At 34.0% G+C, this 26,778-nt stretch overlaps 1 protein-coding gene across 5 annotated transcripts in view; it reads right to left on the bottom strand.

Annotated features, from left to right (window-relative positions):
• The window catches only part of INTS9 (integrator complex subunit 9), a 128,412-nt gene that overhangs the window by 72,497 nt on the left and 29,137 nt on the right, over positions 1-26,778 (bottom strand). For all 5 annotated transcript variants that reach the window (XM_031950915.1, XM_031950918.1, XM_031950914.1 and 2 more), the window contains 4 exons: positions 23,590-23,650; positions 8,539-8,601; positions 4,762-4,901; positions 2,560-2,646 (listed from right to left, as the gene is read on the bottom strand). In XM_031950915.1, coding sequence (XP_031806775.1) covers positions 2,560-2,646; positions 4,762-4,901; positions 8,539-8,601; positions 23,590-23,650 — 351 coding nt within the window. The remainder of the gene's footprint in view (positions 1-2,559; positions 2,647-4,761; positions 4,902-8,538; positions 8,602-23,589; positions 23,651-26,778) is intronic.

Here is a 26,778-nt window from a genome sequence, read left to right as displayed (position 1 = left end):
TTGGTTGATCTCAATGCTGAGGATGACCAGGTCCATCAGAACTGGTCATCATATAGTATTGTTGTTGAAGTACATAATGATCTCCTGGTCCTGCTCATTTCACTCAGCATCACTTCGTGTAAGTCTCTCCAAAGACTCTGGATTTTACTGAGTAGGGAGTTAGACTTGTACTTTAGGAGTTTCATTTTGGTGTCTGAGAGGAGGATAGACTGGAGTGGGGATAGACTTGAAGAAGGCAGACTCACCAGCAGACAGTATGACATACCAGTGTGAGCTGAGCGGGGCCTGCACCAGAGTACAGTAGTGTCAGAGGAGAGGATGAGAGATTTGAGATGGTGCAAGAGTGAAAGACAGAACTTGATGGTAGCTGGACATGGAGGGTGAGAAAGAGGGAGGAATTCAGGATGACTACCAGCAATCTTGAAGGACTGGAACAATAGTGTTATCTTCCTTGACAGCAACCACGACCATTGGGGGAATTCAGGGACTAAGAGAATGATTTCTGTTTTGGACATGTTGAGTTTAAAATACCTAAAAGGCAGTGGGAGATACAAAACTGCAGACAAGCAGAGATGTTTGAGCTGGGTAGAATTAAGAATCATCAGCATAGAGATAATAGTTGAATCCATGGAAGCTGATGAGACACCCAATGAATTAGTACAGAGTAAAAGGAGAAGAGGATTTAATTTAGGACAGACCCTGTGGGATACCTATACTTAGAAGGCATGATCTGGATAAAGATCCAGCAAAGGAATTTCAGGAGTGGTCTCCTAGAGCAATAATAATGAGTCAGGTTTTTTTTTTTTTTTTTCTGTTAAGATCCGTAAATTTATCAGTATAGATAGTTCCCAAAGTTACAATTCCCTCACTTGACTTAGATATCCAATTTATATTGAATATATTGTCTTAAGTGAGTTGCTCAGCTATTGAGAGATTAAGTGACTTGAATATGGTCATGCTGTTAGAATATAAAGAAGATCTGAATCAATTCTTCCAGCCTCTAAAGTTGTGCTGTTTCTTAAAAACAGAAGCAACAGGCAGGCATTTATACAATGTTTTAAAGTAGGTAAGGTACTTTCAATGTTATCTGATTTTAGCATTTATTGTGACTATTTCACCATTTTACAGATTAAGAAACTGGCTCACTAAAGTTAATTATCTCTCTCCATATAACCTTCAAAATTAGCACAATGACTACTTGAATTTATAAAGTTCTTTCCTCAAAACAACCCTGTGAAATAAATAAAATATTTCAGCTATGTGGAAATTAAGATTCAGAGAAGTTAGATGACTTCTCAAACAGAACTCAACTGCCAAAGCTGGAGCATCCTTGTGTTTACTAAACTAAACTAACCATTATTTGCTCCTATCTTCTGTTTGCCAATAAACAGATATCTGTGTTTTTCTCCTGTGAATAACTCAACCCTTCTGCCAGCTGTCCACAGAGTGAGCTGTTTTTAAAAATGGACCAATTTATGTGGCTGTCTTCAACAATGAATTGATTCAGACCAGTTCCAATTGTTCAGCAATGGAGAGAGCCATCTATACTTTGGGAGAGGATGGTGGGAAAAGAATGTGGGCCACAACATAGCATTTTCACTCTTTCTGTTGTTGTTTGCTTGCATTTTTATTTTCCTTCTCAGGTTTTTTTTTCTTTCTAGATCTGATTTTTCTTGTGCAGCAAGATAACTGTAGGGATATGTATATCTATATTGGATTTAACATATATATATATATTTATTTAATAGCCTTTTATTTACAGGATATATGCATGGGTAACTTTACAGCATTAACAATTGCCAAACCTCTTGTTCCAATTTTTCACCTCTTACCCCCCCACCCCCTCCCCTAGATGGCAGGATGACCAGTAGATGGATTTAACATATATTTTAACATGTATTGGAATACCTGTCATCTAGGGGAGGGGGTTGGGGAAAGGAGGGGAAAATTTGGAACAGAAGGTTTTGCAAGGGTCAGTGTTGGAAAATTACCCATGCATATGTTTTGTAAATAAAAAGCTATAATAAAAAAAAGGAAAGAAAAAATGGACCAATTTACCTACATATTCAATAATATGTTCTAATTAGAAGACTGGACAGAGCTAGGATAATTGGGGGAGGGAGAAGAAGAGAAGGTGCTCATCAAAAAGAGAGTAAAGACAAATAATCCTCAGATAGGCAGTCCCAGAGTGGAAGCATTATAATGAGATTTGTCTGGTTCTGATTTTACCTCATCACTCACAGATATGGCCTATGCCAACTTACTTAATATCTCTGGTTCTCAGCTTTCTCAATTGTAAAGCAAAGGTAATAATATATGTGTTCCCTACCTCATAAGGGCATGAAGATTAAATGATGAAAAAAAAAAATATTGTACAAAGTACAAAATAACCTAGACAAATGAACTGTCTGAATGTGTAACTAATATTATATTGACAGAGGTTGCTTTTGTCTTTATGTTCCTAGTGCCTAATAAAGCACTTTATATGTAGTAATTGCCTAAAAAATATCGATATTGAATGATTAATTATTAAGTGAAAAAAGCTCTGCTATTTCTTACCTTTGTACTTCCTTATTCTTCCACAAGGAGGCAGATTGAGCCTTTGGCACTCTTTCAATGAAATTTACCAATTCTTCCATAAGAAGCCTATAAGTTTAAAAAAAAAAAAAAGGATAAATAAAATACTACCCTTTAATATTATATCCTAGTAGAATTTTGTTGACTTTCATCATTATCTCTACTATATATAAACTTGAAGACATTTTACACCAAGTTCACCAAAACGATTTTTTTTTTTTTTTTGATATTAGGAAGTAACTTCATCACTTTTAAATAGGAACCTCAATTTTTTTTTAGCAAGAAAATGACAAACTTGGGCTAAATGATTCCCAAGATCCTTTACAGCACCAAAATTCTATGAAAAAAGTGCAAAAAAAAAATCTGAAAATTAATTTTTGATTCATCTCTACAACAAGGCTGGGTAATTTGTATTACTAAAAGTTATAATAACTACTCTAATATGCTCTCAATAATTAATAGTCCTGACTTTCAATAGGTTTATTTAGAAAAAAAAAAGAAAATTCTAAGAGAATAATTTATAGGGAAAATCAAAGATGGGGAAATTTTTCAAGTTAAAAACAAAATAGTTAGACATTTGTGAAATATTAAACTTCTGTGTGATACTCACTGATTTTAAAATTTTATTAGGAGCTAGCATAATTTGATGTACAGCTGAGTGCTGTGAAAACTAACATTGAAAATTAGTAAAAGAACCTAAATAATGAAAGCCTTTTGAAGACTTCAAGTCTGAATGGATAACAGAAAAACACAAGAAATGTGTTATTGTGTTAGTCCAAATGTCCATCCAAAAAAGAAGGCTGTTTTTGCTGAGACACAAAGGGGAAAGCTTATGTCGGGAATAATTACCTTCAAAGGATCTAATATTCTCAAAGGATCTAAATTCTTTAATATTCTCCAAATATTTCTAAATTTCCTTAGTGAACTATCAATCTTTATTGTGTGTGTGTGTGTGTGTGTGTGTATAAATGAGTACATTACTATGCTGAATAAAGCAGAACTTACTTTTCTTCCCAAAACGATTTCTTTCAAGTCTTAAGAGATTCTAGTTCTACTATTCTAAAATTTTCAGTTATGCTTCCTTCCTAATGCCTTATCATCTAGACTGAAGGGTTTAACTATTTCTAAAAAATGACTCTTCTGAGAAAGGTCTCCCACTCCATGTTCACTGTACTTGCTGAACTTTCTCCACAATCACTCCTTCTTTCTCTAAATATAGTGACCAAAATGAACAGACACACTGGGGGAAAAAAAGACGCAATAAGATTTTATGAAAATTTAGTAGCAATTATATGGTTTGTTTTGGCAACTGTTACAGGAATACAAAAAATCTGTATCTTCAGGAATAATGTATAACTTCAAGATCCTTTGCTGGTTCATGACAATATAGTGCCCATTACTCTGAGATTAAGGAAGTTAAGTGACTTGCTCCAAAGTACTGACTAGATCAGAAATGAAATTCTGAAATTTTGCCTCCACATTATCTATTCTTCCCATGATACCACAGTTCATAGTTGAACATTACAAATAACCTTGTTAGCTTGAAGCATCAGATCTGAAGAAAAGCAGGAAAATGCTCAAAGTAAAAAGGCTTCTTAAAGCACTTCTCATACCCCAGAACCCAAAGTTTCACTGTCATAGCAGTAGCAACAAATTATCTACATCATTACTCTTGTCTTTGTCCTAATCATGCTGCCTCCTGTTCTAATAGTAAAAATCTAAGACCTAAGGGGAAGTATTTTGTGTGTTATGTTGCTTGGATTGCTCTTCCCCCACCCCCCAACCCGGCCAAAAAAATTTTTTTCTGATAATTCCCTTTCAGTGAAGTTTATCATTAATTTGTGGGTCTACTGACAAATCTTCTGGAACTTTCTCTTTATGACTTGGCATTTCACTAACCAGATATCTAATAATATCATTATTAACTATTATTAACACTAACTAATATCTCTAATATCATTTCCCTGAGGAAGGTGTGTATTCTCTCCTTTAAGAGTTATAGAAGACTACTCCTAGCATCAATTCTGGGGAAATTCCAGTGAACATTTTAGTGTTTGCTTATACTTTTGTTTCAGTTATTCATCACTGAACTAAAGCCTCCCTTGGGAAAAAACTACATGAAACATTTGATATTGAGGATAAAATGTTTTTAACAGGCTAAAACTGTAAGTATATGGCTCTCACCTTCCAATTTGCACAGTAGGTTCTGTAGCATATACTGTCCCAGTAAAACCGGTGTGCTCAGTGATGTAAGGTAACGCCATCATGCAGTGATAGTTTGAAATGAGGATCACATCTACTGTAGACAGATCTATTAGCTCGGTCTGCAAATAAAGGGGAGGTGGGGTGGGAAGAAATAGGATGATGTATATCCACTGAAGGAGCATAGATCATCACAAAGTGACTGAAAAATGATGTTGTCAGAACATAGAGAAGTAATTTATATCTCAAAAAGCCAAACTACGTCTAAGCTTTTTCTGAACCACTTTTTTCCTTAGGTTAAGGCACTTCCCAATATTATTAGCATGTGGTAAGACAAGATCACTAATAAGGAAATGTACTTAGTCTACAAGCTGAGATATGATACTAATTAGAATATAGTTTCCATGAGCAGGGAAAGATCTTACTAAAGCACATGTCATCCCATCCCTTAATTCAATAAATTTCAATGGCTCTCTCTTACCCTCAAGGATCAAATAGAAAATACTGTGATGGCTCTTGAAGTCCTTCATAACCTAGCCCTTCTCTATTTCTAGCCTTATATACCTTTTACTCCTCTCTAGATGCTTTGCAATCCTATGACACAAGTCTTCTGGCTGTTCTTGATAAGAACACTATCTCAACTCCAGACATTTTCACTGGCTCATAAATGGAATATTCACCCTTTTTTTCCTTCACATTCTGAATTCCCTGGCTCCCTTCAAGCCTCAACTAATGTCCTACCCTATGCAATAAATTTCCCCCTAGTCCTTTTTAATCTTAATATCTCCTCGGCTGAAACTTATCTTCAGTTATTATCTCTTCTCTAATTTGTGTGTATATAGTTGTTTTGGGTATTGGCTCCCCACGAGAGTAGGGCAATCTCAGAGTGGGAAAGCACGTCTTCAGCGAGACTTAACAATATTTATTGTCTTCCCACTTTCACTATTCAACTGCCTTGTCTGCTCACTAGATTGGTTGTTTTTGAAAGTTTTAATTCCCTCAAGTACAGCTACACCCAATATAAATTTTTACTCTAAATATCATTTCCCATTAATGTTGAGCTTTCATAAACAGATTTCACTATAAATTCACAATAACCTCTCCATTTCTGCGGAAATAATAATTGTTAAAATCCTAGTGTTAACTCAATGGAATTGATACAATGCTTGTGTTTGCACCTTCAAGAATTCACACATTAGCTCACACATTGGAGTTCACAAGTATGGGAGATTCACAAAGTTAACTTTGTAACTTTGTGAATTCACACCTCCCATAATCTCACTCTCAGAGGAGGAGTCAACCTTTGAGAGAGCATAAAAACAGTTGAACTCAGTCAGCAGAGTTCAGTTGAAAAGATTCAGAGTGGAGGAGCGTCAGTTCAGAAGAAGCCAGGAGTTGGAGTTGAGCTAGAGCCAGAAGTCACTTCGAAAGATTGACAGAGTGAGAGCTCAGTTTGGGAGATTGAGAAGCTAATTCTGCAGTTGGGCAGAACCAAGATTCAGAGAGAGGCTGAAGCTAGCAACAAGAGCTCTCGGAACCAAAGAAAGGAAAGAGAAAAGACTTGGAAGGAGAAAATAAATATTTGGATTTTATCAGCTGGCTGCATTTGAAGTGATTATTACTCTGACCTGAAACTAAGGCTGCCTCCAGAAAAACCTCCCCAGAAACCTGCTCCCAGAGAACCATCATATATTATAAAAAAGAAGAACACCACCACAAATAGGTAAGTCATAGAGACCAGCCTAAATGCTATATATCTCATAATCTTTTTCATATTTCTATCTCCTCTCAGGCTCAGTACATTCTCTATGTTGATGGTGTTACTAATCTATGGCCATTAATAATAAATTTTGAAAAAATATCTACATGTCAGAGGTCCTACTAAGCTGAAGTCTGAGCACGGGAACTCAGTAAACTGCTTATCTTATTAGGGTAGCTATGGGGTTAAAAACTTATCAGAAGAGCAGGAGAAATCACAGCAGGAAAAAAAAAAGGATGGGACTGGGGAATGAATTAAGTTGTTTGAGCAGCAGCCTGCTAAAGCTGAAAGATTGTCCTTTCAATAACACTTGGAAATATCATTCCTAGGTTTAGCTTTATCTGTTGAAATGTAGAACTTTATTTTTCTTTTAAAGTTTCCTAGCTTTCTATTGAGTGGCGAAATGTGTTCTTCAGTACAAGACCAGTCATTGTATTTACAAGTTCAGTTACATTTTAATGTTGATTTCATTTATAGTATTGTGTATATTTTATATATTCTACCCAATACCAGATGATGTAATTTTTCTACGCTTCTCTCACTGCCTCACATTTATAATTTCTTAGAGTATAATATTCTGTTATATGCCAAAATTTGAATAGCCACTTTGTTTACATTTTTTTCCTACTATAAAAAGTAATACAAAAACGCTTTGGTATATATTAGATCTTTTCTTCTGTTTTTTTTTTTTAACCTAATATATGCCTATGAACAGAATTGCTGGTCAAAGGGATGAAGAGGTTAGTGACTTCTCTCACATAATGTCAAACTATTCTTAGAATGATTGGGAAAAACCCCTAACACAACACAACTCTATTTACAGCATATCAGCATGCCTGTCTTCCCACAGTCCTACAATGTTGACGATTTGCTTCTTTATCTTTGTTGCTGACATGGAAAATGTTTTCATATGGTAAGTTTGTTCATATCCTTTAACCACTTAAGCTACTGGAGAAGAAGTTGTATTATGTTTTACAAGTAAGTATTCTAGTTCAAGGAATTTACAGGAGGAGATAGGATGATACTAGGATGATACTTTGAATAGGTACCTCAGGAGTTCTTGCCTTTCCACAGAATCTTGTAGGAAGGCTAAATTAGCAGAAAGCAGACTGGAGGTTGCTAGATGGTAAACCAAGTCACCAAGACGATATAGGCCCATTATCAGGATGCTAAAGAAATCCCAATTGTCCCATGAAAACTTGAATTAGGCAGATGCAGGATGATACAACATGAAGTATGAAGTGAGTAAATAAGAGAGAGCCAAGGAAAGAGGAGGAGAGTAGAATGTATAATTCTGCAAAGACCAGTATTCATAAAGTAGGGTGGAATTTAATCTATGCTGTCCAGCCTATTTCTTCACTACAGATGTTAGCTAGAGCTATGGGAGAATAACAAGGAACTAAAACACACCTGAATTCTTGTTGCATTCCTTTTGAAGCAATAAAGCAATGATGGAGGAAAGGATGGGGGACAAGATATCTGTCAGGGACTAGCATATCTACTGTTCAGCACTAGCTTTTGGAGAAGATCATCAGTATGTTGATTAAAAAGTGGGAAAATTTTCGATCTTAGATACTCTCAAAAATGATTTGCTAATTAGAGAAAGACAAATGAAATGTCCCCTCCCATGTGTGTGTATATGTGTGTGTGTGTGTGTGTGTGTGTGTGTGTATCTAAGAGTCCCCTGAAGTACTATAATACAAAAAATATAAGAAGACTTTTAAAAACAAACATGGCCCCAGGGATTATTTATCAATAATCAGACTAATAAAAATGATGATTTTATTCTTTGTAATTGTTATATTAGAAAATAAGACCAACCTGGAACTTGTACAAACTCCATTATATTAACCTGCAATTATATAAATCTGTCATAATACATGTTCAATTTCTATCTGGGATCAGGAAAAATGATGAACATTACTCTCTACATTTTAATTTCATCTTGTAAAGTTATAAGAGATACAGTATTTTGTAGTAAAATTAATTTCAAACTTTACCTCTGGTAAACAGAACTCAGGCACAGAATCTACAAATACATGACCGGAACATTCCTTTAGTTCCTAAAAAAAAAAAAAAACACACACACACACAAAAAAAGTCAAAAGATACAATGATCAATATTCCAATAAAAGTATATATTTTTTTGCTGAAGCAGTTGGGGTTAAGTGACTTGTCCAGAGTCACATAACTAGGAAGTGTTAAGTGCCTGAAATCACATTTGAACTCGGGTCCTCCTGACTTCAGGGCTGGTATTCTATCCACTGTGCTACTTAGTTGCTCCACCCAATATTTTCTTTAAAGTAATACTAGTTACTACTTTCTTGTCTTCTATTCTTCAGAGCACTAGTTTTTGTATCCATAAAAATGGGGATAATAATGTCCAAAAAGCTGTGGTGTATTTTAAAGTTTTAACAGTTTTAGTTTAAGCTATCAGTATTTTCTTTTCCATTTTTGGCGCCATTTGTTTTTATTTATAAGCCTATTTGGAAAATCATTATTATTATGCTTATTTTGTAAGCCTAATATGAATAAACTGAAGAATTAGTTTTTACTTAATTTAGTCAGCAAGATCTTATAGTGAAAAAACATGATGGAAAATTTGTATTTAAATCTGTTTATAATACTTCTACTTAGTAGATTAGTTGAGACGTTGTTTTGGATAAGTTCATCATCAATATTTTGAATTAGTTAAACACCACAAGTCAGGCATGAACAGAGGCACTCTACAAGTAAAAAATAAACCAATGGCAAACAGCCCATGCATAAGAATGACTGATTGTACTTTGCTTTTCTCTCTGACAACAGTAAGGTTATTTTGAGTTGATGGTGGTCTCTGATGGCAAAAACAGGAAACTAATTGACCCAACACAGGTTACTAAATGTCAACAATGGAAATGACTTTAGAACTATTAGTCTCCAAAAGTGAGGGTGTTTAATTAATCAACCAAAGAGTGGGAAGATGGATTATAATCTTTACTTATAAGAGCCAATCTTGGACTTGTTTTCAACATACCATGTACTCCCTTCAAAATTATCCATGCTACAGTAGCCTCCCCAAATGTTGGTTCTCAGGGTGGTTATACACTAATCAAAATGATGACTGAGACACCTGAGGCATGTTTTTGCTTTGGGGGAAAAAATTAATTGAAGATTAAACATGAAATTTTCAAATCTAATTTTATTACTTTCTTGTTTTGATCGGAAACAGAAATCTCAAAGCTTTAAGGATACCTAGAGTAGCTGAGTTTTCTTCACTGTAAAAATATAATACTTTATCTACATTATGGGGCAAATAGGCCAATCCACAAAAACCTGTTTACCAAATCACCATTTATAATAGTGGTTACAGGAAAATAGATTTTGTGTCCCAAAAGGCTATCTTACAAATTCACTTTAGAACTTAAAATGTTTACAAGTTTGGGACATCCTAATAATTTATTTGCTACTTTGCATGAATTTTCTTTTAGTTTGCTTACCAGTTGATGCCAAAGAGCCAACACAAGACAGACTGAAGTAGTACAGTTTATTCACTCAGAGTGAAACACACTCTACCAGCAAGTGGATGGACATGTGTGACTAACAATTTGGCTACTCATATTATATATTACTTGACACAAAAAGGAAAAAAAGGGTGCTCACAATAACATAGCTGATTATCCAAAGAAAAATGTTATCCTTATAAAGGAAAATGTACTGGTTGCATAGGAAACAAAAAGAATGTGTCCTTGTTAGTATAGCTAGTTGCATTCAATCAAAGAGAGCGATATATCATTTTTGAGACAAGATAAAGGAGATGAATGTGTCCTTGGGCTGTGGAAGTCCTCTTCTGTAGCAATCAGGGGGGAAAGAAGCCACTAAAGGAAACCAGCTGTTGTGAGCTGGTCCTGCTGTTCTTATGCAGAGGATCATATGTGGAAAAAAATAACCAATAAAGAACAAAAATGGAATTATGCCAATTCTGAACAGATCACTCTTAGCTCTTAAAAATCCACTTCTAACAGAAGAAATCAATCTCTAACAGCAGACAAAAGAAAAGCTCAAAAATAGAACTCTAATATAAATCAGTAGTCTTAAAAACATTCACAATTATAGTTTGTTTCATCCTCTTGAGTCCAAAAGTTGCTAACATGCTACTGAATGTCTAAAATTTGCACTGTTTTTCCAACTATTTCCAACAATTTCTCAAATACAAGGTCAATATCCCCATCCCCACTATTTGCAATAAAACTATCTCTAGAGAGCACTGATTCCCATATAAGCTTTGGAGACATACGCCTATATATATTTAAAGAGCTCTTCCTTAGGAAGCGCTTAGGATCTCCAAGGAAAAGTCAAGATTTTTAACTATAATTTGGGTAACTGAGGCCAGATTTCTGATCCTTCATATTAAAAAAAAATCAGAATTCAGTACTCAATGAACTTCTAAGTCCAGAGTCCTCCTAATTAATGAGGTAGAACAAGCACCAGAAGTAGTGGTAAATAGTTTTGAGACAGCATCAAAATGAAAAAGGAATATTACATGGAAAGAGAATGAAAGAAAGTGAGAGAAAGAGAGCGAGAGTGAGAGAGAAGAGCGTAAGAGCATGAGAGAGAGAGAGGGAGGGAGGGAAGGAGAGAGGAGGAAGAGAGAGAGCGAGCGAGCACGTACAAAAGTGCATTAGTTCATTACAAGGAACAGCCATGACAAGATTAGGTCAATTTAACAAGGGGAAAGACCATTCCCTAAGGGAACTTACAATTAACCAGGAGGAAGGAACCACTGTGGGAAAATTGCTATGAAATAGTACCTTACATTAGACTAGGATAAGGGGAGGAACCAGGAAGAAATTTGGTAGCTCAGAGGGAGTAGTCAAGGAGGAGCCAGGTGAAAACTACCAGGATACCCAGGTCCCAGATATGCTAAACAAGACAATAGAGGCCCAATTTAGGAGCCTTCTATTATCCTACACAAAAAGATTGTCAAGGAAACTAAGATCTCTGGAAGATTGTGTTAGCATTTTCTGGCAAGGAGAGAGAATAAGCTGGTTTCAGGATTCACATCATAATCACTAAAACAAACCTACATGAATGAACAGTGACTTGGGAAAGTAAGTATATGTTCCCATCCTTCAGCTAAACAATTTCATTTTTTCAAAGTTTACTTTTTGTTGGAGAAATTTTTTTTATTAGAATATTTTAGATATTAGGAATTTAGATTATAGAAAAAGATGTTTCTCTCTATCCAAGTTTCCTTGAATATGTGTGTGTATGTGTACGCACGCTAAGTAGAGAAGCAAGCCTTTATAAGTTTCATATATTTACCCTCTTAAACTAGTACTAATTCTTACACGTCCTACTTTTATCCAGTATCTTAGGAAATTTTCTTTAATGAAGAAGAGAAGAAAGTAAAAGTCTACTTATTTAAAAGGTAACTTAGGTAGCAAGTGTAAACTGGAGGTAATTAAAGGCAAAAAATAGTAGACTACAAGATTATGTAAACTTCCCTAGGTCTCAGGCTTTGAAAATTCCAAATAGAAAACCAGTTGTCAGAAGAGAACAATTCCTATAAAAACAGAACTAGCTAACTAAAGTTAAAAAAAAAAAAGAAAAAGAAAAAGACCAAGGCAGGAAACAGTAAGACTATATAAGAATGTGTGGAAACGGTGAAGAACTTACAGATCAAGCACATATCAATTAGAGACTATTAGCTAAATTAGTTGAAGCCTTAAGGCCTCAGTTTCAGCTTCTCTGGAGTCATGTGATTTTAGATAAGGCCTGGGCTACATTCCATTGTCCAAAGAAGGATACCTGGCAAGAAGCTATACATCACCTTACCTACTGCATTCCACTAACCAAATAAGGGAATAGAAACTTATGTAACCAATCACAATAAATAGAGGGTCTGAATTTTATACATTGTCTGAAATGTATAAAAACTGTGACTACTCTCAAGGAAGTGGCCCTCCTGCTGTGAACTTTGGCTCACAGAATGGGATGGTCCGCTTCTTGAGATTCTAATAAATAATTCTGCTTTTAATGAGTGATCTCTGAGTAGTCAATCTGGGTAGATGTCTTTGTCCTGAACAAGAAGAGGCCTATAAAAAAATTATTTAGTGCTAATAATGCTCAGAATAAGCTGAGGTTGGCAAGGAAAGGTAAGGGCAAGAAAAAGAAGGCTTTAAAAAGGGATTAAAAAAAAAGTGGCATCAGGGACAACTGGAAACAGCTGGGTGCTTCAGTGGATAGAGGAGGCAAGGAGGCCTCAGCCACTATTAATAGTATAATGCTGGGCAAGTTACTTAACCTCTGTTTGCCTTAATCCACTGGAGAAGGAAATGGCAAATTGCTCCTATCTCCATCAAAAAAACCCCATGAATGGTCTCAAAGAGTCCAAAGAGTTGAAGGACAGAACAACAACAAAGAAAGGGAAGGAACATTTCCCTAGGGCCTCAAAGAGTCAAGTGGTGACAACAGAAAGATCAGAGCTGCTCAATTCTTTTTTTTTTTTTTTTTTTTTTTTTTTTGCTTCTGTTTTCACAGCAGAGGAAAACAGCCTTTGGATTAGAAAGAATTGACCAAAAATGGCCCATAAGGAGTTGATACTCCTTTGGATTAAGAGATTTGCTAGAAAACATATCTCTTCTGGGTGAAACTGTCACATGGTGGAGAATTACACTTAGTTATATGTGTATGCCAAACCATTTTACAAATACTCAGAGATAGCTCAAATGAAGAATAAAAGTATTTATTATTAGAATCTTGGCAAGAAGCAAACTTCATCAGACTGGACTTCAAACCAGTCTAGAGAGGTTAATTTCCATAGAGATTGAAATTAGTTATATAGTCATGACCACAAGAATAATGCTTGGAAATAACATGAACTTGTTAAATTTTGACCTGAATTTTATGATGGTCAGTTTTGCAACTGCTTACAACTGTTTACCTTATTTCATTTCCCCAGATAAAGTAAATCTCAATCTACCTTAATGATTTTATAAGAAACCATATAATCTCCTCACAAAGAGATTCGTTTAGAGTTAAGTAATCCATTAAACTAGGATAACCAAGGAGACTTGGTTTATCTCAGGCTTCCTCAACAAATAGAAATTACCAGTTTACAGATCCTTAGAATGTCTCCAGTTCACTAATTAGTTAACTTCTTCTAAGAAGTTAAGTAAAGGTCCAGGAGATCAGATATTTCTACTAGAGGAGCAGGTCTTTTGTTCTCCTTCCCAGAGCCTTAATGATTAACAGACCCTTGAATTGAGTCTGGAATTATCAAGTGTGAGGTTTAGGTTTTGGGGTTCTCTTCAGAATTATCAAATGACTATTCCTGGGAAATCCTCAGTTTCCCATTATACTAAGTTACTAAAAGAAATGACTTCTGGGATATCAAGAAAAAAATTAAAAAATAAAACAGGAAGGAAAGTGGCACAGCATTAGCAAAGTAAATAAAATTATAAATTAGCAGTCATCAAAATTATTCATAGAAGAGGCTAAATAGGTAAGAACCAGAAGCAAAAGAAAAAAGTCTTTGTATTTTATACAATGCCAAATAATCTGAATAGAAAAGATTGCATTCTTAAAAAGTCAGAGTACCAAAGAACTAGGTATCTCATATAATAATGGCAAGAAGGAAACGTAATCAAACAGAAAGCAATTTTTATTATACAAAAGTTAAAAGCTTCTGCATCAAGAAAACTAATGAAGACAGAAGAGAAGACAAAAGTAAACATGAAATCTTTTTTTTAATCAAATATCAGTTATATCCACATTTGACAGAATTGACACAAATGTCTAAGACCAAGAGCCAATTCTTAGTAAAGGAGATAAAGGGTCAAAGGATTAACGTTTTCAAGAAAAAAACAACAAAGTATAAATGATCATATGTAAACATTCCCCAAATCATTAATAAAAATCATGAAGTTTTATCTCATCACCTGCAAGTTGGCAAAAATGACAAAAAACAAGACCAGTCAATAATTGAATGCCTGTGGGAATAATGGTACACCAATGGCACTGTTGGAATTGTAAAGGCTCAATTGTTCCATATATCAAATGTGAATTATTCAAGTAAAAATAAACCGTTTATACCTTTTGACTAAGTATTGTACCTTTTTTTCCTGTTTTCTTCTTTCTACTAGTTTTTATTTTTATTTTTAACTTATTTTTAAAAAATATTTTAAATTTAAAATTTTAAATAATTATTTAATTATTATTAATTTAATTAATATTTTATTCTACTATATTTATATAAATATATGTATTCAAAGAAGATACTGAAATAGATTTTAGTTCATCAATTTAAGAATACTCTTTAGTAATGTAGTTAACCTCCCGTCCATGGCTCTCCATAAATTACAAAAGGGTTCAACCCGATGTTAACAAGTCAATATTTGTTATTGCTGGCTGTCTTTTCTGATTTTTTGATAAAACCTTGAAGGTACCATCTGTAAGACATGACAGATGTCATGACATGTCTTACTCTTGCCATGTGAGCAGACCACCTTCTTTTCCTATCACACAATTCCTGAATAATGTGTCCTTTACTCTTAGCTTTTGTTGGGAGTACCTAACTGTTTATATGTTGCAGCCTGCTTACATCCACCATGCAATGCTTGGTTTTAGTTCTTTTGAGACAGCAGTGTTCTATGTCTCAATCCAAATAGCCACACTGGTAAAATGTCAAGATTGGAAGGCTGGGCCTTTTCTTTCATGGGAGACCAATCACTACACCAAGCTTTGAATAATTACTAATTTCTTCTAGAAACTCCTGCAATGTTTGGGGTGTGAAACAAGCAGTCCTGGACAATTGGCTATGTACATATAGCAGAGTTTAAAAACTCATTATTTTATTTATGAGTTTATAGACAACTTGGTGTTACCTTTTACAGCTATTTCTCTCCATCTGACCAAGTTAAATTAGGTAGTTACTAACTGAGGAGCATTCAACAGTGTCAATGAAATACCTATTGTCCATTTTCCATTTTATTTTTCCAAATAATTGCTTAAGTAATTCATGGATAAGTTATGTCAACTGTATGTTCTATCTTTTTTTCCCCCTTGAGTGTGATGGGAAACTGAGGACATCTCAGATCTGTTAATCATTAGGACTCTGGGAAGGGGAGCAAAAGGTTTTGCTCTTCCAGTAGAAATATTTGACCTTCTGAACCTTTACTTAAGCTAACTAATTAATGAACTGGAGACATTCTAAGGAATCTGTAAACTGGGTAATCTCTAAACCAAGTCTCCTTGATTATCCTAGTTTAATGGATTACTTACCTCTAAACAAATCTCCTCTTTGTGAGGGGACTATATGGTTTCTTATAAAATCATTAACTAAGGATTCAATTTACCTGGGAAATTTGGGAGATAGAGTGCTCATATTGGATAAAGTGAAACAATTGTAAAACTTGTTAAACTGACCATTATAAAAGTCAGGTCAAAATTTAATAAGTCCATGTTACTTCCAGACATTAATCGAGATAATGAGAATTGACTGGATAAGGGGAAGGGGGTGGTTGTCATGATTTCTTATGGCTTGTAACTATATAATATGCCCCGACTTCTGAAAGGGTGACCTCCTTTTTACTGGAGACCTCAGTTTATTGGATGTCTGGTCTTCATGAGGTGCCTGAATAAAGCTTCTATTCTTCACTTTGAGAGATCTCTGAAAAGTCATTTTTAAGTTAGATTTAAGTGATCCCACACACCCCTCATTATTATTCCTTCTTTCTTCTTCTCTCTTCCCCTTCTTTTTTAAAACAAATTTTGATGTCAGATCTGATGAGCTGATGGTCTGATTTTACACAGACAGCTAGCTTAAGGATAATTTCCAAAGTAAAAACATTTTTTTGCCTATCTGTTAATTTAATAGAAATGAAAAGATCACGAAAAGGAAGCTGAACTCTACAACTGACTGAACTAATGATAATAAAAGTTGGTGATAACTGGATGAGTTATCAAAATGAGATGAGATAATCAAAAAAGAAAGAGGAAAAAAAAGGAGGTTCTATGGCAGAGTAGTACTGGGGCACATTAAACATATGAAACAATACATAGATGATTCAGCAGACAAGATCGGGAAGGATCAGCCAGAAAGTTGGGGGGGAGGGGAAGGGGGGAAGGGGAAACCATACAAGAACAGTGTAATGAAAATCCAGGGAAAAGAGAATATCCAGAAGGAGGCAACAATCATCTGTGTCAAACACATCAGTGAGGTCAAGCAGGATGAGGACCAGATCAATCTCCTGGAGCCTCAAAACCAAACTAAGAAATTTATGACTGATCAGTATTTTCCTGTGTTCTTTAAAGCTAAGTGATTTATTAGGACCCTTTAGCTGGCTCAGGTATTTCCTTGGTTACTTATTCCATATCCTTTCCTTCATTCTTGAGTATTTTCCACTAAATTACAAGTTTATTTTCTTTCTTGTTTCTATTTCAGTTAGCTAGTAAAAAGATCTTCACTCATCTCCAAAGTAAACAACTAAATAAACTGGACCCTGTAATAATAATTTAGATTTAAATAATAAAACTAATAGTTTAAAGAAAGCTTTTGTTTAGAAACAGTATAATGCTATTTTAGGCATTTGTATCTAGTGGTTATATTAAGCTTGACTTATTAACAGTAACAAAAACATAAAAAGATTTTAATCTGTTCTGATAAACAATAATTTAATGGTAGAAATGTACTGAATTTTCTAATGAGATTTTAAAATGAAATCCAACAATATACTGTTAAAAAAACACATCTGATTCAGAAATATTTATATAGACTGGAATTGAAAATTGACATTGCTTTAAAATTTATCATGTTTCTGCTAACAAAAATTGGAAAAGGCACTGATGATATCAAGGTCAAATACAAACCAGAAATGGGGGAAGGGGAGAGAGAGAGAGAGAGAGAGAGAACAAATAAGAATGTTGTATTACATGAAGAGGTTATCTTAAAAATCAGAAATTATACAGTATGTCTCAAAGAAATGTAAAACCTGTTTCCCTTCAAGTACCTTGGGTTAGATTTTTACAAGAAAATTTGTTAATGGATCAACTGAGAATACTTGGCTGTCAGTCACCAACATTTGCTAAAGGTCATTGTTTGTAGAAGTGTCTTAAGAGCTGGTTGAGAATATAAATGAAGTCAAAGACAAATTTTTTTTTTTTTTTTTTTTTTTTTGCCATTATGGATCTTAATATTTAATTAGGGAAACAAAAAAAGTTAAAAGAATATACATTTAAGGAAATTACTTGTAAAGGAAACAAGCATTAATGTAAATATTATTGGAATATCAGAATACAGCATTTGTGGTTTTTTGAGTATAGCACAAGTCATCAACATTTAATTATGGACCTGCTCCAAGGTCCACTTCCATGAGACCGTTCTCTAATTCCTTTAGAATTAGAAGAATTCTAGCTGGAAGTGATCTCTTCCTTTAAAATTCTTATAGTCCTTTGTTTCCTCATCTACCTTTATCACCTTTTGTTTCTCCAGTGCATAGCTCAGTATTCTGAATAAGGGAAGTATTTAGTTATTTTTCAATTAAAACGGTTCCTTCTTGGGAGCACAAGATCAATGAAAATATGGGGTTTGCATTAATGCTGACTTTATTTAAACAGTATTACTTTTTAATTTGGGGTCAACATTCACTGAAAACAGTTAAGTCATACATCAAGCTAAAGACTTTAGATATTTAAAACTATTAATTTATTAACTTGTAGAACATCAACTAAATTTTTCTGCATATGTAATTTATTATTTCATTCTCCTAGCAAGACTCTGATTAAAAGAAAAACAAACCCAAAACTCCTACTATCTTATAAAGACAAGTCTCCTTCCCTCTTGCTGTGCAAGTAACCAATCCGTAGCTAAGCCAACAAAGATGTTGAAACCAATTATAATGTATCTGCCAAATAATAACAAATGAGCAATTTTACTTAATGGCAGAGTCTCCTCAAGAACTCCGTCAAAATATTAGGAATGATTCAATCCAGATCATGGATGTTTCATGTTGTCTGATCTTAAATTACTTTTGTAATTGCATTCCAAATAATACTGCATATTAAGGAATATCTGCTTTCTACAACAAAGCATTGTCTCTTGACCTTTAGCCTTTTTTGCCCTGGTAACTTTGTCATTCAAAACATTCATGTGAATTTTTTTTTTAACATTACTCTTGAAAGAAATAAACTGCAAATATATACCATATAAGTCATTCTCCTTGGTGCTGGAACCTTCTGAAACCTTAGTAGGAAAGAACCCTTTCTACCTTGTATGACAGCTACATTGAAATAAGATCTAGTGATTCTCTATATGTTATAACTTTTAAAAATCAGTTTTTACCATGATTTAGTTTTTCAATATTATTTAGTTTGCATTTTAGCTGAGGGCAAAGTTAAAGGAAATGCAGCTGGGTGGCTCAATGAATAGAAAGCACTGGATCTGGAGTCAAGAAGACCTGAGTTAAAATCTGGCCTCAAACATTTATTAACTGTGTGACTCTATGCAAATCACTGAACCCTATTTGCCTTAATGTGATGGAGAAGAAAATAGCAAATCAATTCAATATCTTGACCAAAAAATCCTCATGGACAGCACTAATGTGCTTTGGATGGTTCATGGGGTCACAAAGAGTCAGACATAATTGAATGATCAAACAACAGAGTATGATGTAAAAAATTATTTCTTGATTTAGCAATGCACCCAAATTTGTCTAAAAACACACACATACATACATTTCTGGATATACACATATACACACATACATGAGCAAAATAACCTCTTTGGGCTATAATTTCCTCATCCGTAAAATGAGGGGATTGGATTTGACAACCTTTAAGGTCTAAATCCATGATTCTATAATCAAATTTTGATAAATTACAGTATTTTAAGAATAGCCAAAGGTCAGCAAAGTGGTTACAGTCAGAAGTACTTGTGTTCAAATCCAGCCTCAGACACTTACTAGCTATATCACTTAACTCCAACTGACTATCAAAAAAATCAAGCTCCTTCTTCTTATTTAATTTTCCAACTGGTTGAGATGAAAAGAAAGTCTCTGGGACAAAGATAAACTCCACCTTAGCATGATATAGGAAAAAACTAATTTTTCCTCTGTTGATTTTTTATATCTTTGAGTAAACCATTTCACAGAACTGGGGAATCTCAAAGCTAGAGGGACTTCAAAGGCCACTGGATATAATCCGAACATGACCAAGAATCTTTTCTATTAAAATTCCCAATAAATGATTATTCAGTCTTCAATCAATTAACATTGAGTTTATTAAGACATCAAGTGAAGGGGACTCAGTACTGTGTAACGGGAAACTGAGGATTTCCCAAGAATAGTCATTTGAAGAGAACCCCAAAACTTAAACCTCTCACTTGATAATTCCAGACCCAATTTAAGGGTCTGTTAATCATTAAGGCTCTGGGAAAGAGAACAAAAAACCTGCTTCTCTAGTAGAAATATCTGATCTCCTGGACCTTTACTTAACTTCTTAGAAGTTAACTAATTAGTGAACTGGAGACATTCTCCAGTGGAATCAGAAGAAATGGATATGAATTTGGACTCTACTATCTGCTATCTGCTACTTCTGTCAACACGGGTCAAAACTGGGTAATCTCTATTTGTTGAGGAAGCCTGAAGTAAATCAAGTCTCCTTGGTTATCCTAGTTTAATGGATTACTTACCACAAATATCTTTGTGAGGCGATTATATGGTTTCTTATAAAATCATTAAGGTAGATTGAGATTTAGGTTATCTGGGGAAATGAAATAAGCTAAACAGTTGTAAGCAGTTGCAAAACTGACCATCATAAAATTCAGGTCAAAATTTAACAAGTTCATGTTATTTCCAAGCATTATTCTTGTGGTCATGACTATATAACTAATTTCAATCTCTATGGAAATTAACCTCTCTAGACTGGTTTGGAGTCCAATCTGGAGAAGTTCGCTTCTTGCCAAGATTCTAATAATAAATATTTCTATTTTTCATTTGATATATTTCTGAGTATCTGTAAATTGGATTTGCCGTACCACACAGTACCTTTAAAGCCAGACCATTTCACTTTTGGATGATTCTGTTTTTCCTGAAATCCTTTTACTTTTTCTTGAACTTTGGGTCCCTCATTTGCAAAACAAACATAATACTGAACCATCTGAAGAGTTTATTTCTAGAGATCTCACCAATAATAAAATTTTATGGTTTCTGGAAAAATCCATTTCAACAGTTTGAATCTATGACCAAGGGGCTACACAATTGTGTATACTCTTTGACCCAACAATATCACTACTAAGTCTGTATCTCAAAGAGATAAAAGAAAAAAGAAAATTGTTATATGTATAAAAATATTTATATCAGCTTTTCTTAAGGTGGCAAATAATTATAAATTGAGGAGACAACAGCAGTTAGGGAATGGCTAAACAAGTGGTATATATGATTGTGATGGAATACTGCTGTGATATAAGAATTGATGAAAGGACAGTTTCAGAAAAACCAGAGAAATAATACATGAAATAATGCAGAGTGAAGTGAGCAGAGCCAGGAGATCGTTTAACAATTAAAACAATACTGTAACAATGATCAGTTGTGAAACTCTTATCAATACAACAATCCACAGGACTTATAATGAAAAACATTTATATATCTCCAGAGGGAGTGCAGTTGAATTCTTAAGTGCAAATTGATATATAATTTTTTTCACTTTCTTATTTTTCTTGTGATTTTTTTTTTTGAGGGGAGAGGTGCAACATGGCTATTATGGAAATGTTTTGCATGAGTTCACATGTATAATTGATATTATATTTCATACCTTTCTAATGGCTAAAAAGGGAGAGAATTTGGAACTCAAAAATTTTTTAAAAATGAATGGTATAAATAATAAATTTAAAAAATTCAGTTCAAGAAATTTAGTTATAGTCCAACAACAAAAGAAGATGACCTAAGATTCAGAATTCTAGAATTCTTTTTTTTTTTTTTCTTATTGTTCATTCTGTAGTTAAAATTCCTTCTACTCTGTTGTGCTTCTAGCCATACAGCTAGATAAATTATTGAAAACTGACCAACTTACTAGATAGATGTCATATTAAAAAAAACCCACTATTTTAAGATACTTTCATTGTTACTGTCATCTGTTTCCTATGTTGAAGCGAATGCTACTTTTGATTTAGTGTTTTGAGGGAGTTTTAAAAATAGCTTTGCTAATATTTGAGTCATATCTTTCAAAACATAAAAACATATTTTTATTTCGTTAAGTCTTTTAAAGATAGTGGAGCTGTTGAAGAAGGCTAGACTGAATTCTTCTGCTAGTGTTATCTTGAAAATTGTCATCTTATTTATTTTTAAATAGTATTTTATTTTTCCAAATAAATGCAAAAATAGTTTTCAACATTCATCTTTGCAAAACTGGGTGTTCCAAATTTTTCTCCCTTTCTACCCCCTTCCCCAAGACAGCAAGCAATTCAAATAAGTTAACTATGTGCAATTCTTCTAGACATATTTCCATATTTGTCATGCTGCACAAGAAAAATCTGACCAAAGTGGGAAAAAACACAAGAAAAAAAAATTTAAGCAAACTTATAACAAATAACAAAAAAGATGAAAATACTAAGTTTTGATTCACATTTTGTCTCTGCAGTTCTCTCTTTGAATGTGGATGGCATTTCCATCTTAAGTCCTGGAATTGTCTTGGAGCACCTAACTTGGCTTACTTAGCATCAGTTAACATAAATCTTTTCAGGCTTTTCTGAAATCAGCCTGTTCATCATTTCTTACAGAATAATAAAATTCCATTACATTTATGTATCATAAGTTATTCAGCCATTGCCCAACTGATGGACATCCGCTCAATTCATTGCTACTACAAAAAGGGCTGCTACAAACATTTTTGTACTTAAAAAACAAAAAAACAAAAAAACAACAGCTTTACTTGAAAAAAAAATGCTTGATTTCTAGGTAGAGCTTATAGCACAATATTTGAATAAAGAAGTGAAGACACTTGAGTTGTACTGATAACAGTATACCCCTTTTAAAAAGTAGCTCATATATTCATTGCTTTAAAATTTCCAGTTTTCTTTCTAAAATCTCTTGTACTGTGAAATAAAAAGTATATTCAATGTGGAATCAGAAGAAATGGATATGAATTTGGACTCTACTATCTGCTACTTCTGTCAACACGGGTCAAAATCATTTCAACTCTTCCTGACTTTCCCCTTTTATCTGTAAAATGAAGCAGCAGTCCACAAGCATTTATCAAGTGATTACTGTGTGCTGGTGCTATGGGTGCTTAATGTGGGGCCAGGGACCTCTAACACTGAATATGGAGTGCTAGGATATGGCAGTAATAGATTATTTTTATAAAGTATTTTAAAGTTTACATAGAGCTTTCATCACAATCATCCTAGAAGGTAAGCAGTATGTTTATTATCATCTCCATTTCTATAGAAGGAAACTGATATGTAGAGAGTGTAAGTGATTTAGGATCACAGAATTCAGAGGTAGTGAGGCTTCTAATCATCTAAGTCAATTCTCCTCATGAAGAGAATAGATTAGAATAGAATTGATTATTTTTTGTTAGCTTAAAAACTTCTTTTATTGACAACTTTTTATTTTACTTTGGTAGTCATTTCTTCTTCTCTAGATTGATCTTGTCTAGTTGATAAAGAAAATTTAACTCCTTTGCTACAATGCCTCATCTGATATTTTTGCACTCTGCTATAATGAAAGATAATGCTTCATTATCTACTTTTGGATCTTTATTCTACCCCTTTAATTTTACAGATGAGGAAATCAACAATGAGAGAATTGAATGGCTTGAATACCACACACAGACTATGAACAACAGAGTTGAATTCAAATTCAGGTCAGCTCCTCCCAATCCCTGCCTCTTTCATTCATTTATGTATTTTTACAAGATCATCAAAGAATGAAACCTTTAGCACTGATCTTAGTGTGTCAAGACAGTATGGGACAAGGGTCAGCAAAGCTGCCTAGCTGCTATAATAAATACAGCTTATTCCATTCTGGTCAAGCAGCTTTCTGTAGGCAAATAACATTCTCTTAAGTCATCATTACCTTGTCCAAGAAAGTATTTCCATCCTTTAAAGCCCAGCCAGGAAGATTAGACAGCCTGGGACTGAAAAACAAAAACAAAAGATTAAACTGATTAAGTACAGCATAAAGGCAGTGATTTTTTCCTAACTGTATTTTCTCAAAGTTTAAAACACTCTGTAATTACTGGTAACTCTATCTAAAATGGTGAAAAGAAACTTTTCAGTGACAATTACAAGAATTTTGCAGTAATGGGAAGTAAAAATCAAATAGCAGCCACAGTTTTGAACTAGATTAGGGAATGAATAGAATGCCACTGAAAATAACAAAGTAAAGAGATGAAACCAAGACAACAGTCTAGCAGACAGAATCTTCAGAGTAAAAAGTCCTTCATTTTATTCCAATCTACATTTCCAACTTACAACTTTCTATAGGATTAATTCTCTTATTCTTAGTGGCTTGAATTTACCTATCTTATAAAATGAGAGTTGTTTTTGGAGTGGTATGGTAGAATAACTATGGACTTGGAATCAGGAAATTTGTGTCTAAACTTAATGCTGACATGCAGGAGATTTAAGTCTCCTCATACCTAGGACACGTCAGTTTCTCATATGTAAAATAGGCATAGTAATTACTGTACTAAAAGCCAGCATGTGGACAGAAAGCTGGCCTTAGAGGCAGGATAACTTGGGTTCAAGTCATAACTTCAAATGCTGACTATGCCCCAAGCAACTCTTCTAGAGTAAAAGATGAATAAATCCAATCTATATCACTGGAGGCATTTCCAAACTAGGACTTTGGTTTTTATGAAGAGAAAGCTTTGGAAATAGAAAAGTGTGGGTTATTAGTATTACCTATCCACAATGTTACAGTTTGATAAAATAAAGTTTAACTAGTTTTTCCAAAAATCAACTTTTTCTTCATAAAAACCAAAGTCCTAGTTTGGACTAGTCTATCTGTGAAATAAATGTTTAGAAGTATACATCTCTGTGAAATAAATGTTTAGAAGTATAAGACAGAAGATTATAATTAATGCTCAGAAGGGACAGAGAAGAGGTTTTAAAAAAGAAAGACAATGTATTGATGAGAGGTAAACTTAAAGATTAAGGACACAGGGAAAGAACATATCAGGCACAAGAAACTGATAACAAACAGGACTTTACCTCTGAAAAAAATGAAGGCTTCATACTTGAAAACATAAAGTGGAGTTACAGATGTAGGACAAAAAGGACTCTGTAGCCAGAAACCAAATAGTAGTATAATTCTCTCTGACATTTTTTTGGTGGGTTGTGACATTCTAAGTGGTGATTGATTGATATGAAATAGTCTGAACAGTCACATAAATAATGTGAGCAAGTGTATTGCTCTTCTAGATAGATAGAGTAAAGTTAAGAGCTTCCTGCTTTTTCATTCTGCATGCTTATCTTGGGTTTGAGAAAAATAGTGAGAATGTAACTATTTGAGGAAAATGGATTTGGAAGAAATGGAGTTGGTACAAATGGTGTCTGATGGAGAATTCTTTAGCCAATGTGGAAATTTTCTGTACCCGTTAATATTTAATATTTCAATGGTTCTTTGATATCATGAATATGGATATGAATAGACTCACTAGTGATTCAAATCACAATCTATCCATGAGCTTCATGGCTGGAAAGGACTTTACAATCTATCTAGTTCATTCTTCATTTATTTTATATATAAAATATAAGTTGAGGAAAATTGTGAGAGATTAGTGACTTGCTAAGGTTACAAAAACATTACAGATGGCAGATGCAGGATTTGTAGTCAAGTTTCTCTGTCTCAAGAGTTGGTCCTCTTTCCACTGCTTCTCCTTCTGTGAGATTTTTGTCTCTATCTCTTCAAAGATTCCCATGGAGGGGGGGAGAGAAGGGAAAGTCCACTCTTGATTTGTCTAATGTTGCAGATATGCCAATGGAACATATCAGCTCTCCAAGCTTCAACACACGGAGAAAAAAATCTGATAGCTGTTTTGTTACTATTTTGCAACATAATTTTATCTACTTGCCTTAAAAAAAAATTTTTTTTGGGGGGAAATGGCACGGATTTTTCAACTTTGATCCTTGCACAGCCTTGTGTTTCAGATTTTCCTTTCCCCCACCCCTTCCCCTAGATGGCAAGCAATCTAATATATGTTATATATGTTAAAATATATGTTAAATCCAATGTGTGTAAACATATTTATACAACTCTCTTGTTGCACAAGAAAAATCAGATCAAAAAGGAAAGAAAATGCGTAAGAAAAAATGCAAGCGAACAACATCAAAAAGATGACATGTATTTTAACTCTGTAGTCCACATATGTATTTAAATAAGGATGATGGGATCAATTCTTTAAAACACTGATGTGATCACAGATCCACTGAGGTACTGAAACAAGGTTTATGTGATTAACTTCAGTGAAGAAGCAAAGCTATCTTGAAGGGGAATGATACATCTATTATTTCTGATATGTAGTATTTTCATCTGAAAGTGTTTATTCACATGAATAATTCATTACTTAAGTGTCTTTTAATAGCTTTGTTAGGTGTGACAATCTTAATTTCCTTACTAACATGGTCACACTGCTAAAATGGCAGTCAAATAGAAACTGTGATGGCTATTTTGATGTTTGGAGAGGAAAGCATCAAACTAGCTCTACTCTGCTAGTTATTAAACATTTATAGAAATGTATATCTTTTGGTCTGACTTTAAGAAAACTTAATACCTGAGAATCAAGTAACATGTCTTTCACTTGCATAATATCAAAAGGGAAATGAGATAATCTACCCGAGTGTATTTTCAGTAACTGATATTTACATCATTAAGCACTCAAACTTTTCATTTAATAATTTTGAGTGGAAATCTTTCTGATATTTATTAGAAAATAACTTTCCTTTTATAATAAAATTCTAAAAGATCTGCCTCTGGGATTTTATTTGTGGAAGAAACTTTCAGTGTAGATATTCTCTTTGCTGATGAGGATGACCACAACTTGCAGAACATTCAGTCTTGGAAAGTTGCCTGGGGGCATTTAGATTTAATGGACTTGCCTACAGTTATAGTCACAAAGTTAGTATGTATCATATGAAGGGTTTAAAACCTGATAACCTGTCTTAAGTCACTCCTTTATCCACTATGCTAAGCTGTTTTTCAACTAGACTTAAATGCTTTCTTGGTGATTGTAAGGGTCATCATTATTAATACCAATTATTG

Source organism: Sarcophilus harrisii, chromosome 2 (genome assembly GCF_902635505.1).
Source record: "Sarcophilus harrisii chromosome 2, mSarHar1.11, whole genome shotgun sequence".
NCBI lineage: Eukaryota > Metazoa > Chordata > Mammalia > Dasyuromorphia > Dasyuridae > Sarcophilus > Sarcophilus harrisii.
This window is presented reverse-complemented; position numbering and strand designations above follow the sequence as displayed.